Below are 13,165 nucleotides of genomic sequence, written 5' to 3'. Positions count from 1 at the left end.
GGAGAAGTATATAAAGGATTAAAAGGAGCCTACCTCCGGGGCATCAATTTCCGCCAAATTATATATATATATATATATAATATTTAAAATAATAAATAAAATCAAAATCATTTAAAAATAATTTATGAACTTGATTGAAAAAAATTAATTTTTAAAATGAGAATAAAAATGAATAATTCTCTCTTTGCTATTTGGTTAGAGGAGTCTCATTCCTATTTTAATTATAAAAAAAAATATTTTGATCCTCAAAAATCAAATCTCCATCATCTTCTAATATTCAAATTTTATCATTATTTGATTTCAATTTTAATCACGAGTCATATATATTGTAGGACATAGCTATGTTGATTTTTATTTCAATTTATTCTTATCCTTATTTTCAATTGTGAACCAAGCCTGTCTATGTGGAACCAAAATCTTTTACCCGGATTCAACGCGCACTCGTGCAACTCGAATGCCACGGATGCTGACACACCAAAAAGTCCTTTGAAACCTGTACAGCCGCACGCACCGTAGTATCACGCGGCATCCAAAAAATCTTTTATCCGGGTTCAACGCGCACCCATGTGACTCAAATGCCACGGATGCGGGCACACCAAAAGACTTTTTAAACCTGTACAGCCTCGCGCACCGTAGTATCACGCGGCATCATTACCGAATATCCGTCATCCGCCTCGCTCCCTCTTAGCTTGCAGCCCTTTGGTTTTATCGCTGTCGCCCTCGCTTCCCCATCTTTGGTTTCTTCTCCCCCCATTTAGAAAATCTCTTCCACGCCTATAATAAAATCAAACACGCGACGGAGGAGGGAAGGAAGGAACAGCGCGAGACTCGTCGAGGAGAAGCGAAGAAGGAGCGAAGGGTGGAGCGATCGAGGCAGCGAGAGCGAGGGGAACCATGGAGGTGGAGGAGCACGCGGCGGGGCAAGAAGGGCCGGTGACGTGCGCGGCGTGGATCCGGCGGCCGGAGAACCGGCTTCTGGTGATCAAGGGCCGGGCGGGGAGCGGCGCGGTCCCTCCGCTGCTCGAGATTTTCTCCTTTGATGCCAAGACTTCTTCCCTCTCCCCTGCTCCTTTGGTCAATTTTCTTTCCTTACTCCCTATTCTCCCCTTATTGGACTCCTTTTGACCTCTATTAATTACTTGCTCGGGTTTTATAGGCTAAGTTTGCGATTAGGGAAGAGGGCGGGGATCCCCTAGGCTTCGCGGTGCACCCCAGTGGAGATGAAATCGTCTGCTCCACAGCCAAAGGATGCAAGTGAGTTTACTTTATGTCTTACTGAGGGAAAATTGTAACTTGTTGATAATTCTATGCGTTTTCGGACATATGGATACATTTCTGGATATGCCTTTAATTATGATGGATGGAACGGTTGTATTGTCTTTAATAGAGGAATCTTTGTATCACGTTTTAATGAATTTCCATTCATGGATATGCTAAAAAAGATGGATGATGCATTCTGAAGGGTCTCAGATTTCTAATTCCAGTTTTGAGCTGTTGTAGGATTTAGTGGGATTTGCACTTGCATTAAATTGTATGTTGGTATCAAGCTAATGGAAGTCTCAGATTTATCCCTTTTAGACTGGAACCAAAGAACGATTGGATGGGAGTAGTTAGATTGGGTATAAGTCACTTTTAGCCATTAATTGATGGAATGACCCTTTGACATGCAGAATTCTGAGTTGGCTACAGAATTTTGATATGGTTCAAGATAGAAGACCAACTTATACTTTGATTTCAAAGGGAGGGAACAACACGAGAGCATCTTCTACATGTAAAATCTTATGAGGTCATCTGATGATTATCCCTAGTATTTAGCTTATTACAAAGTAGAAAGCAGGAGGCATAAGGCTTTCAAGGGCCTGTTTCATTTGTGAAAGTTACTTGGTAGTGAGGGCTCAGTTGCTTGAGTACTCTTTTTTGGGGGATCTTAGAGCCAATGCTTGTAGTGGATTCAACCTGAGATTATGTTTGCTCCCTGACACATGATATGTTTTACTAAGCATTTGCAATTAGTATGCTACTTAGATCCATCTGTAGAGGAAACTTGAGAGGTAAAAACTAAGCTATAAAGCACTCTCTGCGGCAATCTTTAATCAGACATATGACTGGCCTTTGGAATTTATGCACAGTTTTCATTGACATAACTCAGCCAAAGCAATCTTAAGGCATCAAGGTTGGTATGATGAAGATATTCAAACCCTAGCCTTAGTAGTTAAATGCAGTGTTGAGTTTTATTATTATTATTATGATTATTATTATTATTATTATTTAATGAAAAGGGATTATGGACCACCCAAAATATTATTAAAAACATCAAGAAAATCTTTTATTTGGATCATATAGAAGAGGAAGACCGAGAGGAGAAGTGGGCATGAAGAGCTTTAGGACAATCTTTTATTTAGATGCATAATGGGACTTCAAAGTCCATACAAGTATTCTTTGTACCAATCTAGTCCTAGCAATTTAAAGAAATGGAGATGGCCAAGATGAAGATGTTGAAACTCAATTAAGGGGGTGTTTGGTTCGTGACCGGCATTGAAATTGGAATTAGAATCGAAATGGATTGGAATGAGAATCGGAATGATCAAATCCCTTGAAGTATTTAGTTCATGATCGGAATCGAAATTGAAATCATAATCGGAATGAAAATTTGAATCCATATGGAAGAGTGGGGATTGAGTTTTAGGTAGATTAGGCCATTCCTATTCCACTCTGTAATAGAAATTGGAATGGACTCCCCCCAATCAAACGGTTGGAATGGGAGTCACCCATTCTGATTCCCATTTCAGACCTCCATTCCCCCCAACCAAGCACCCCTTAAGTTGAACATGAGATATAGGTGCCTTAGGAGTTGCAATTGCAAATGCATCGATATTCTTATTGAACTATAGGTGGATATATGAAAGCTTTAACTTAGATCCATAAACTGGGTGTACAACTCGATTCACTAATCCAATTAAGAAAAAAGGATATAGCTAAGCAACTTATGCAAGTGTTCCCTGGAAGTCTAGAATACATCAATATTTCGTGTGTTGACAAGAGGTTTCAAGGTAGATGTTTTTAATTCTATGATAAATCAAATTCTACTTAAAATTTAACAGAGGAATGAGCAGGAAAGAAGAGTGATCAAGGGTTGAATTTATGAGCATTGATCAGAAAGATGCTATATATCAGATCATCTAGATGGCTGCATATGTCGTCTCCCTCAAGGGTACCTAAGAAAAAAGTAATTACGTGAATTTTTGTAAATTGATCACACTCATGAACCATATGTCCATGGTTGGAAGGTTGCTGTTTGTATTATCATGATATGCTGCCAAATCATGTGGTAGAGTGCAACAAGATGGAAGAGGCCATAAAAGGATGAAGAGGTATATAGCCTAATGCTTGCAGGGAAGGAAGATAAAATGATGAATAAGGAACAACATGAGGCCTACAATGTTCAAAATTTCTTTATTTTTAAAACTTCCTAGGATGCCTGTGAAAGCTTCAATTATGCATTAAAACCTTTTTGCTGAACCTCTGCTTTGGCCTTTTCAAGAATCAAGATTTGCTAGGTTGCCTAGCCCGTCTTTCTCACATTTTTGTTTGCATAAGCAAGAACAAAAGGGTCAACCCAATCCCAAGTTCCATCTGACCTTCTGGATTTTTTCCCTTAAGATTGCTTTGTCCAAATAAATAGCAACGGTATATGGTGAATTTGATGATTTTTTCTGGGTTTATTTAGTTTTGCTATCTGCTTTGCTATAACTGAATCCTGAGCAAGTGTCAGGCTTACCTTTTTTCTTCATTTTTGGAGATTTCTCACTGCATCAGACTACAGACATTTGTTGAATTCTGAAACATGAGTATATTGTTCAACAAATTATGGGTTCCCAATGATCTGGTTGCTGCATCTGCTTTGAATTCACAGCTGAGAATTTCATTAAAACATGCTTATTTACTTTTACAAGTTCAGATCATACGGTATACTAGGTTTGCATGAGGGGTGGGGGTGGGGAAAGGTATTGAGGAGAAGGGATCTGAAAATAACATTAGATGTGCCCAATTATGAACTTTGGCAACCATGGGTTAGTAGGCATATGTGCCACCCATTTACCTCTGGACAAGTAACCCTTAATAGTTTTGTTTTGATTGTTTTTACCCCAGTATATTTCTCGTTATAGTTGCTCTATTTTCATTGTTTTTGCCATATCACTCTCAAAGAGTTCGAGTCTAAAATAATTTTCATACTAATGTTATAGAGATCTCCTTTTTGTTTCAATTAAATAATTAGCGAAGACCTCAAATTGATATCACAGCAGTTTCTATATTTTGTTATGAAATTTAGTATCTTGCTTTTGGTTCTTTAGATATGATTAATCTTTAGTGAACTGTAAAAAGACCATAAAGGACAAGTCATCTTTTGGTATGCAGATTGTTTGAGTTGAATAGTCAAGATATAGACATAAGGCTTCTGGCAAAAGATCTTCCACCCCTTCAGTCTGTTGGTCCTCAGAAATGTCTGGCTTTTAGCACAGATGGTTCAAAATTTGCTACTGGTGGGATGGTATGTATTTATCTTCCACTCCATATTTTACACCTGGATTGCTGGACCATTAAGGACATTTACTCAGCTTACTGTATTTACAACAACTATCAAATTTTCCATTACCTGTTTGTTATATTCTTTGTGTTTTGCATGATAGCTGTATTATCTCAAGTGATATGCCTTATTTTATATATCATGAACCCAAATCATGTTGTAACGACCTTTTCTGATTACTTGATAGAATTTGAGAATATCAAACTGCATGTCATTATTAGCATTGCTATCTCATGTTCCCCCATAAATGTCTACCTTCCCACCCTCCCTCTCTCTCTCTCTTTAAACAGAGAACTGCAATGCATGCCTTGCTTTTCCCATCTGGAAACAGCTATAAAATTTCTGCTCTTTGACATGATTCTTTGCTGTTCATAGGATGGGCATCTCAGGATATTACAATGGCCAAGTCTGCAAGTTCTCTTGGATGAACCAAGAGCTCATAAATCATTCCGAGATATGGATATCAGGTAGGCATGACATGTTGTGGTCTCTCTCTCTATTTCTCTCTGTGATTGTCTATTGTTGATATGCTCCTTGCTCACTGCAGAGTTAAATTTATTGACGAATTCCTGCTAAATATGTATAAAAGGACCATATGTTGAACTTCTATGTGGGCGTAATTAGTTACTTTCTTTCTTTGCACATTTTTCGATCTGGACCATGAGTTCACCCATCTCAATAGTCAAACAGGCACCTAAGATATTCAGTTGAAATTTATCTAGACCTTTACAAGACTGATTGGAGCATTTAAACTTGAAGCATTATCTGTAAAGAGAAATTGCTAGGGAACAAACTAAAAGGAACATCTGCCAGTGTAATTCTGAGAAAGTTTGTCTTGATGCGGGACATACTTTTGAGTGTACTGGCTGCAAAGCATTTTCAGGCCTACCAATGTTGCTGGGAATGTTTTCAAGCTATAATTATTATGAGTCTAATTGCCATCTTTCAAGATGATGTAGGACACATGTAAGCTATGAAAAATGATATGATGTCTGAACGAATTTGCTTAGTAACTGGTATCCCTTGCGAACTATACCTTTTAACAACTGAAAATTATTTGGTAAGTTAATGACAACTTGATAAATGGAGTGTAATATTATTAGCACGGTAGTACTTTAAATGTAGCCAGGAGTACTAAAAATTTGCAAATTTCAGATAATATAAATATCTCGTGACTATCGTGCAAATATGTACATCTATATTATTGTCAACCATATAGAATATTAACCGTCAAGAGCTTGATAGAGATACCATACACAAATAACAACCTCAGAATTTTAGATATGAAGAATGATTTTGCATTTCTTCTCATAGATTTACATGCTTACATAACAATTTTTCTTTCATGTTTCTCTTTCAGCTTAGATTCAGAGTTTTTAGTGTCAACATCTATTGATGGTTCTGCAAGAGTGTGGAAGATAAGTGATGGTGTTCCATTGGTCTCTTTGACTCGTACACCGGTATAGCTTTTCTTTTTTTCTTAATTTTAAATTCAGCATTATGGGGTTCTTGGTTTGGGAAATGCCAATTTTCTTGTGGTTTTCTATGTTGTATTATAGATATGTTCCATTTGCAGGATGAGAAGATTGAATGCTGTCGATTTTCCAGGGATGGGATGAAGCCTTTCCTATTTTGCACTGTTCAAAAAGGTGAGCTTGTTAATGAACCTAAGGCACAATATATTAGTTTTCTCCTAACTGCACCTACATTTTATTCAAAACAGGTGGTAATGTGGTGACTGCTGTCTGGGATATCAGCACATGGAATAGAATTGGATACAAAAGAATACTAAGAAAACCTATCTCTGTACTTTCGGTTAGCTTGGATGGAAAATACCTTGCGCTGTAAGTATATACAATTATTGCCCTGTCATCTTGTTTATGATTGCCCGGGCATATATCTTTGTTGGTTAGGTTTCAGTGCCCATGTCTTTGTTAATGAGTTTGTAAACTACTCACCTTGCCTAACAAATATCAAAAGCGATTTTTGCCCCAACAATTTATCTGGTTTCATGAACTCTTCTCAACAATAATTGATATTGACTGCCATATGTTATGTTGAAGTTTTTTCGTAGTGTTACATCATTTCAATCTAGTTTATCTTTGGTTCTCAATTTTCTTGACTATATATAAATCCTCCTCGGATCTTCATCATGCATGCCCCATCACAACCATTGCTATTGTCTTAGCTCCAACAGTTACTTTGATTTCTCATTTCTAGCCTCTTTTCCTTTTCACCATGCTTTCATGTGAACAGACTTATGGCACGTATCTCTTGTGGCAGCACCATCCTTGATGCTCAATGATTCATGTCATATGATTTGTCAAGTTGTGGTTCTATTATTTTAAAATTTGTTTGCAAGTCTTAGAGCTGTGCATCAAGCAGCATGTCAGAGATATTTCTCAACATCATCCACCATCTTCATTGCAACCCCCTGCCCAAAAAAGAAGAAATCTTAAAAATTAATCTTAAAAATAAAATAAAATTTAAAATCTTACTAAGTTTGCAAAACAGTTCTTCCTTTAATTTGATCTGAAATTTGTGATATTGAAGGAAAACAGAAATTTATTTTTAGTTTGAAGACTGCAAACAACTTAGTTTAGACCGGCTGTGCTACAAAGTACAAATTATAGTTTTTGCCTATGGATAAGATTGTCAGACGGGTTCATTTTATTGGGCATTTCTCCATTTCTTAGTGGCACATGATAAATGCCACCGAAGGAAGTTCATAATGCTTATGTCTTTGCTTTCATTTTATGCATGGCTCTAGGTTTAAGGAATAAGGAGACATATAAGGTTTATATATCTCTAGAAGTTATTTAAATATGCCTCAAGTTTGCATTTTCTTGTAATATGAGAATTTTTTGTTTCTATTCCAAGATTGCTTTCCGTGGAGGCATTTAATTAGTTTGTACAGTTATATCGAACATGTTAGAGGTTGAGGTGTCTAAATGCCTTATGGCCACATTGACAACCTTATTCAATCAGTTTTCTATGTCTTGTAAGTTATAATCATTTATTTTTCTATCAATATAACCTGATAGCAGATTAGGTCCATGATGAACCAGGTATTGCATGCATGCATATTGTAGGTTTTTCTTTTTCTTTTTTGTTTGTGTGACATGGCATACAGAGTTGAGAGTTCTTTCAGTAATACATCTCCATGATGCCAAGTCAATCTATCAAGCCCACTTACAAAATTGGTTTCTCCCAATGTTCCTCTGATGTGATGCTAGAATATGATTCTTTTTTGGCTACAATATATTAAACTTTCTAGTACTGGAAGCCATTTGTCGTTAAAATTTAATAGAACTTTTTATTCATTCTGTCTTTATAAGACAGGGCCCCTGGAAGTGCCATTGCTATGAGTAACTGTGTCTTGTCTTGATTCAGAGGTAGCCATGATGGTGATATTTGCGTGGTTGAAGTAAAAAAGATGGCAATATGTCACTGGAGCAAGAAGCTTCATCTGGGTGCACGCATCACCTCCATTGAGTTTTGTCCTACGGAAAGGTAACAATCACGAATATGAGCGTGCTGCTTTCCTCTGTTAAACATTGTTCTGTATTTTCAGGTATTTTTGGAATTGCAAGGACAGTTACATTTAAAAATATGTGTAGATGGTCATGGAGTAACAATATAAGTAGCACCAAACATGCTCTTATATGCATAGAAGAGCCACGTGATTGTGGACTGAAAGTTGAAATTGATGTCAATTATTCAAATCCAAGAAAAAATAACCTGTGCTTGATTTTCAGTATGACCAGGAACTCAGCATTAGTGGAAAGTCCCCAAAATAAATACTACCTCAAAGCTTCTATCAACTGAGTGATGTATGTTTAGCACATATTTATTTTTTCTTGAAATATAATATGGATAGTTGCTTTGAATATTGTAAAGCCAATTGATTTTTAGATATGTCATGCATAAAATATATTTAGATTATTTGGTACAGTCCTTCCTTTTTCTGTTTAGTTCTCCTGCTTGGCAACTAACAGAGTCCCAGTCCTCATGTAGCAGCAAAACCATAAGCATAGCCTTTGTCATGGAATCTCTTTGGACAGTTTTTAGGATGCAAGCCATTATTCTGATTTCAAAAACAACCTGTTTGAAACGGTACTAATATATAGTGTAGTCATAGGTGGTCATTTGGGAGAGCATGAAGGGCCAGAGCTCCCAAGTAGCAGCCATGTTAGGCATTCAACTGCCTTAAGATCTCTCACTTTGTTGTTTCTGCATCAACAGCAGAATGTTCCCTCTAATTGCTTAAGCACCAATGTCTTGAGAATGTAATTTTATAAATCTCAAGTGGTAATATATCCAAGATAATAACATTGGAAAATATGGCTGAGACACATTTTCTAATAGTTTCATATTCACTTCTTGTACATGACAACACAATGCAAGTTCTCCTAAACTACTAGAAATAAATATAATCTCAGTCCATTAATAATTAGTGGACATATTTTTATATTTTAAATGACTTGTGTTTACTTTAATGATCTAAGTTAGATAAGATGTAGCATAAATGTTCAATTGATTTAATTTTCAAATAATTCATTATCCTTACATGAGGGATCTGTTTATTTTCAAAAGATCATTGTCTGAAACATGTGATGCTGCAAAGTAGGACATTCTTCTGTTTTTACAGTTCTCACAGAAGTGCAAATAATATGATTATATGCTACCCAGAATATGTTAGGTCATTGTACAATTGGATTGGAACAATTGCGTTGAGTTTTGCCAAAAAATTTTAAAAACCATCTGCCTCACATATGAATTAGGCACTTTTACACGAACATGAGCTAAAGGATGCATCAGTTTCTTTCTTTCCACTATCCGCAATGTTTTTCTGTGAGGCCATCTTGCACAATATTTTTCCCTTGATGATAGCTTTATAGTACCTGTTGCCCTATACCCAACCCCTCTGCATGGAAGAATTTGATGTTTTTAGTCCGTGAATTAAGTAACAATGCCTTTGGAGAATCTCTGAAGAATTTCTTAATGTTTTAAGGAGGTATTGACAAATGTTTTAAGGGAGTTGTTGACAGAAGACCACAAAATGTTTTCATATTCAAATGTTTTAGAACCTAGGGATAACTGGTTTCTGGTCCAGTCTTACCACCTTGTATAGACTGTGACCCCGATGGTAATGTTTTTTTTTTTCGATTTCAGAATATTACGTGGCATTGTGTAGCTTGATTAAGAATGTAATGATGTGGGCGACATGGGAATTGTCTATCTAGTTATTTGGAAGGAGTTTGGTGGGGTTGGGGTTGGGGTGGGGGGGGAGGGGGGGGTGGCGTTGTAGACAAAGCCTTCATTTTTCAGATGATACTAGGGGCAGGTGGTGGACATGAGCTTCTGAGAGTAGGAGTCCCATCATTCATTAAAGTCTCCTGCCGGTTCGTTTCCACTCTCTCCTCATCCTTCCTTACCTCTGCATCTAGAAATATTGACTTGCTATGAATAAGAATTTATTCTCATTGAAAAGAAATTAAGGTTCATCATTAGTTATAACCTGACACATAGCAATACTGTACAGTATGTTTTCTCGGAGCATTGTGCCATAGTTTTTGTTTTTTTCCCTTCAAGTTGGTTGTGATACTGTTTACATTCCTGTTTACAAACAATGCAGAGTAGTGATTTCGACTTCGAACCAATGGGGAGCTGCAGTTACGAAACTCAATGTACCTGCAGATTGGAAAGGTTTATATGTTTTCCTGCATGTCCTGATAACCTACCGTTTCAAAATGACTGACCATTTGGTTTCTTTCCTATTTTCTTGCAGAGTGGCAGATCTACTTGCTACTCCTGGGTCTTTTCTTGGCCTCAGCAGTACTATTTTATATAATTCACGAAAACTCTGATTCATTCTGGAACTTCCCTCTTGGAAGAAATCAACCTGCAAGGCCATTGATGCAAGCCTTTGTCAGGGATCCTCAGTTTTCAGATGATCAAAGCCCATGGTGAGGAGTTGTCTTGCAGTATCAGCTCACAGTCGCCCTCGAGTTCCTCTAAAGTCCACATCATCATCTTAATGCACTGCACGGACATCGCAACATTGCTTGGTGTGCTACAGGAATTCTGTTTGCTTTAGTTACTTATTCAAATTATGCTCGCGTATTTGAGCTCTAAATCTTCTAGTCTGATATATTTGAGGTGAATTTATAATATATGGTTCCTCCATTCTAATTAAAGAGGAATTATTTCTAGTAGCCTGCAGCCTGGGCAAAAGAATTTCCAAATGCATTATTAATTACATTTTAGTCAATTCACTTTGGCTATGAATCAATGAGAAGCTTGTAATTCTGATTTAATTGTTGAGAGATGGTTTTCAAATAACTGTGTGATCCTTTACAACTTGGTCTATTTGTTTCTTCTCTTTCTTTTGTTCATTTGTTATTTTGTTTCGATAGAGAACCAAGATGGTTGGAAGCCTGACAGAATATCAGGGTAAGGGCGGGGTTGAACCCAAATATCTTGTATCAATATGAAATTTTATTGTCTCTGCTAGCGTTTTGTTATAAGTTTAAGATTGTTTGGCTGTACTTGAATGATGCCGTATGGATGTATGGGTGTCGAATGAAGTGCTGCAATGATAAGATAAGGAATGCCCCAAAAAGGTTGGCTAGTGAAAGGAACAGGACTGACTAAGCCGACCAGATGCTTCATTGTTGGCTAAATAGGCTTCAAATGAAATCTAGACAAACCAGTCTTACCTCGGCTGGTTGCAATGAATCTAGTTTCTCATTAATTCAGAATCGAGAGTCCGTCACCAGCCATCGTAGCGATTCTCCCTGTTTCAGTTGTGAAATGGAGAGGCTCAGACTCCCCTCATCAGCCATCCATGTTTATGGAAACAGCTGGTGCTTGGGGGGGCTTTTCATACATCCCGGGAGATTGAAGTCATTGGACCTCTCCAATCAATAACTTGGTGTGAATTCCTTTATTCGTGCGAGAATTCTAAGGTTCCTTCTGATGGAAACTTCACCATTTTTCTCATAAGATGACGATAGAAACAGCCGGCCATGATGCGAGCACAAGAATTGAAGAGGTCAATCCAATAAAAGCAATGAACGTCACTATCCAATAAGAGCAAAAGCTAGACGCGTGGACTTTGTGGATTATTACCGTCATTCCTTAAGAATTCAATCTTGGAGGAAAATTGGTATTTGGTAGAGCTTTCGTGCATGGACACGTCTCCAGCCAACGACAAGTTTGTTTTGAATAAATCCTATTTCCGAAGCTTCCAACGGTTCCCGTCTGAACGAACGACTTAGGTAATGGGAAAACAACGTGCACCGCTGGTCTTATCCATCAGGTCCACCATTGCAGCCATACATGGCTCCTGATTGTAATGAACTAAAAAAATTATTAGGACTTCTGGTGAGCCATCAGAGTTGGAATTCTGATATCACTAGACGTCAAGTTTACGGCATGTCTCATCGCACTTTGTACTAAATGCCTCCTATTTTTGTCTATCCTCAAAATTTTGGGCTATAGAATGAGCTAAGCTCGACAATTACATATTGTGAGCAATAAACATCTAATTGATTATTGGGACAAGCAAGAAGAAAACCCATTCACCCAAGTCATTTGGCCTCAATCAATCCAATGTTCAATCTATTTGGACAGAAAATATCGCAATTCGTTCCCTGTCGAAGTGGCCAATTCTGATAGGCTGATAGGTGTTTGCAACGATATGCCGTCCCATTATGATTAGGAATTATCCACTGATGACTCCAGCAAAAGTTTTCTTCTGCCATAAGAAAGCTCTAAATACCATACACTCGTTTATTTTAATAAAACTTGTGGTATGCATGTTTCTTTTCGTAAAACGAGGAGCATTTGCTTGATAAAAGAAGTTACAACGTCTATACAACCAACCATATAACAGCAAAGGCTTAGCCAACGACACCGATCCTGGATGTAGATAGCATTACAGACCCAAACAGCAATAAACCAAGTCAACAGACAACTAAGAAAACATTAAGACAAATTTGGTTGCATCATAGACTCTGCAGCTCCATTAAGATGTTGATTATTTATTCCTGTATAAGATATCTTGCTAGAGTAAGATATCCATGCCAGTCTAAGCATGCACGTCATAATGATATGACACTAGAAATCTGCAAGATAGATCACGCCCATGGGCATTTGATTATTTTCTTTTCCTTTCGTATGCATGGTTTGCCTTCTAATCACTCGTTTTCAAGCAATAGAAGTTGTGGAAAAAAATATAATGAAAGCAGAATCACAGCATGGTGATGTACATCGGGTGATTGCTAACCCTTCTAGAATCAGATTATTAGGTGGTTTCATATCCAATTTAGCTGCTGCTTGAATTTTGAGATATCACTAATTTGTTATAAATGGAAGCACATGCCACAAAGCTACATGAAATGAAGTCTTGTGGAATTAACTGGAGATCAGATATTATAGAGCCGTGTGCACAGCCAGAGAGAGGCTAGTATCCCAATCCCATTTTTGAAGACGATGGACACACAAACGCTATGTTTTTTTTTTTTTTTGGTTTTGGAGTAATCACGCACCATACAAACAACCATATAACATGAA

General features: G+C 37.3%; 1 protein-coding gene across 3 annotated transcripts; it reads left to right on the top strand.

Moving 5' to 3' along the window:
- The first annotated feature begins 655 nt into the window (after positions 1-655).
- On the top strand, positions 656-10,912 carry LOC105053689 (SEC12-like protein 1). Of its 3 annotated transcripts, none has more exons than XM_073252149.1 (10): positions 656-1,074; positions 1,157-1,254; positions 4,417-4,549; positions 4,961-5,052; positions 5,946-6,045; positions 6,162-6,234; positions 6,309-6,429; positions 7,979-8,098; positions 8,344-8,418; positions 10,224-10,292. In XM_073252149.1, exons 1-9 carry the CDS (start codon positions 895-897, stop codon positions 8,411-8,413), a joined length of 987 nt encoding a protein of 328 aa, XP_073108250.1. In that variant the 5' UTR covers positions 656-894; the 3' UTR covers positions 8,414-8,418; positions 10,224-10,292. The 3 variants fall into 3 exon arrangements, with proteins under 3 accessions (XP_073108250.1, XP_029123358.1, XP_010933246.1); XM_010934944.4 differs by lacking the exon at positions 8,344-8,418 and adding an exon at positions 10,377-10,912 and having other exon boundaries at positions 659-1,074; positions 10,224-10,294; XM_029267525.2 differs by lacking the exons at positions 8,344-8,418; positions 10,224-10,292 and adding an exon at positions 10,377-10,912 and having other exon boundaries at positions 657-1,074.
- The last annotated feature ends 2,253 nt before the right edge of the window (positions 10,913-13,165 follow it).

Source organism: Elaeis guineensis, chromosome 2 (assembly GCF_000442705.2).
Source record: "Elaeis guineensis isolate ETL-2024a chromosome 2, EG11, whole genome shotgun sequence".
In the NCBI taxonomy this organism is placed as follows: Eukaryota; Viridiplantae; Streptophyta; class Magnoliopsida; order Arecales; family Arecaceae; genus Elaeis; species Elaeis guineensis.
This window is presented reverse-complemented; position numbering and strand designations above follow the sequence as displayed.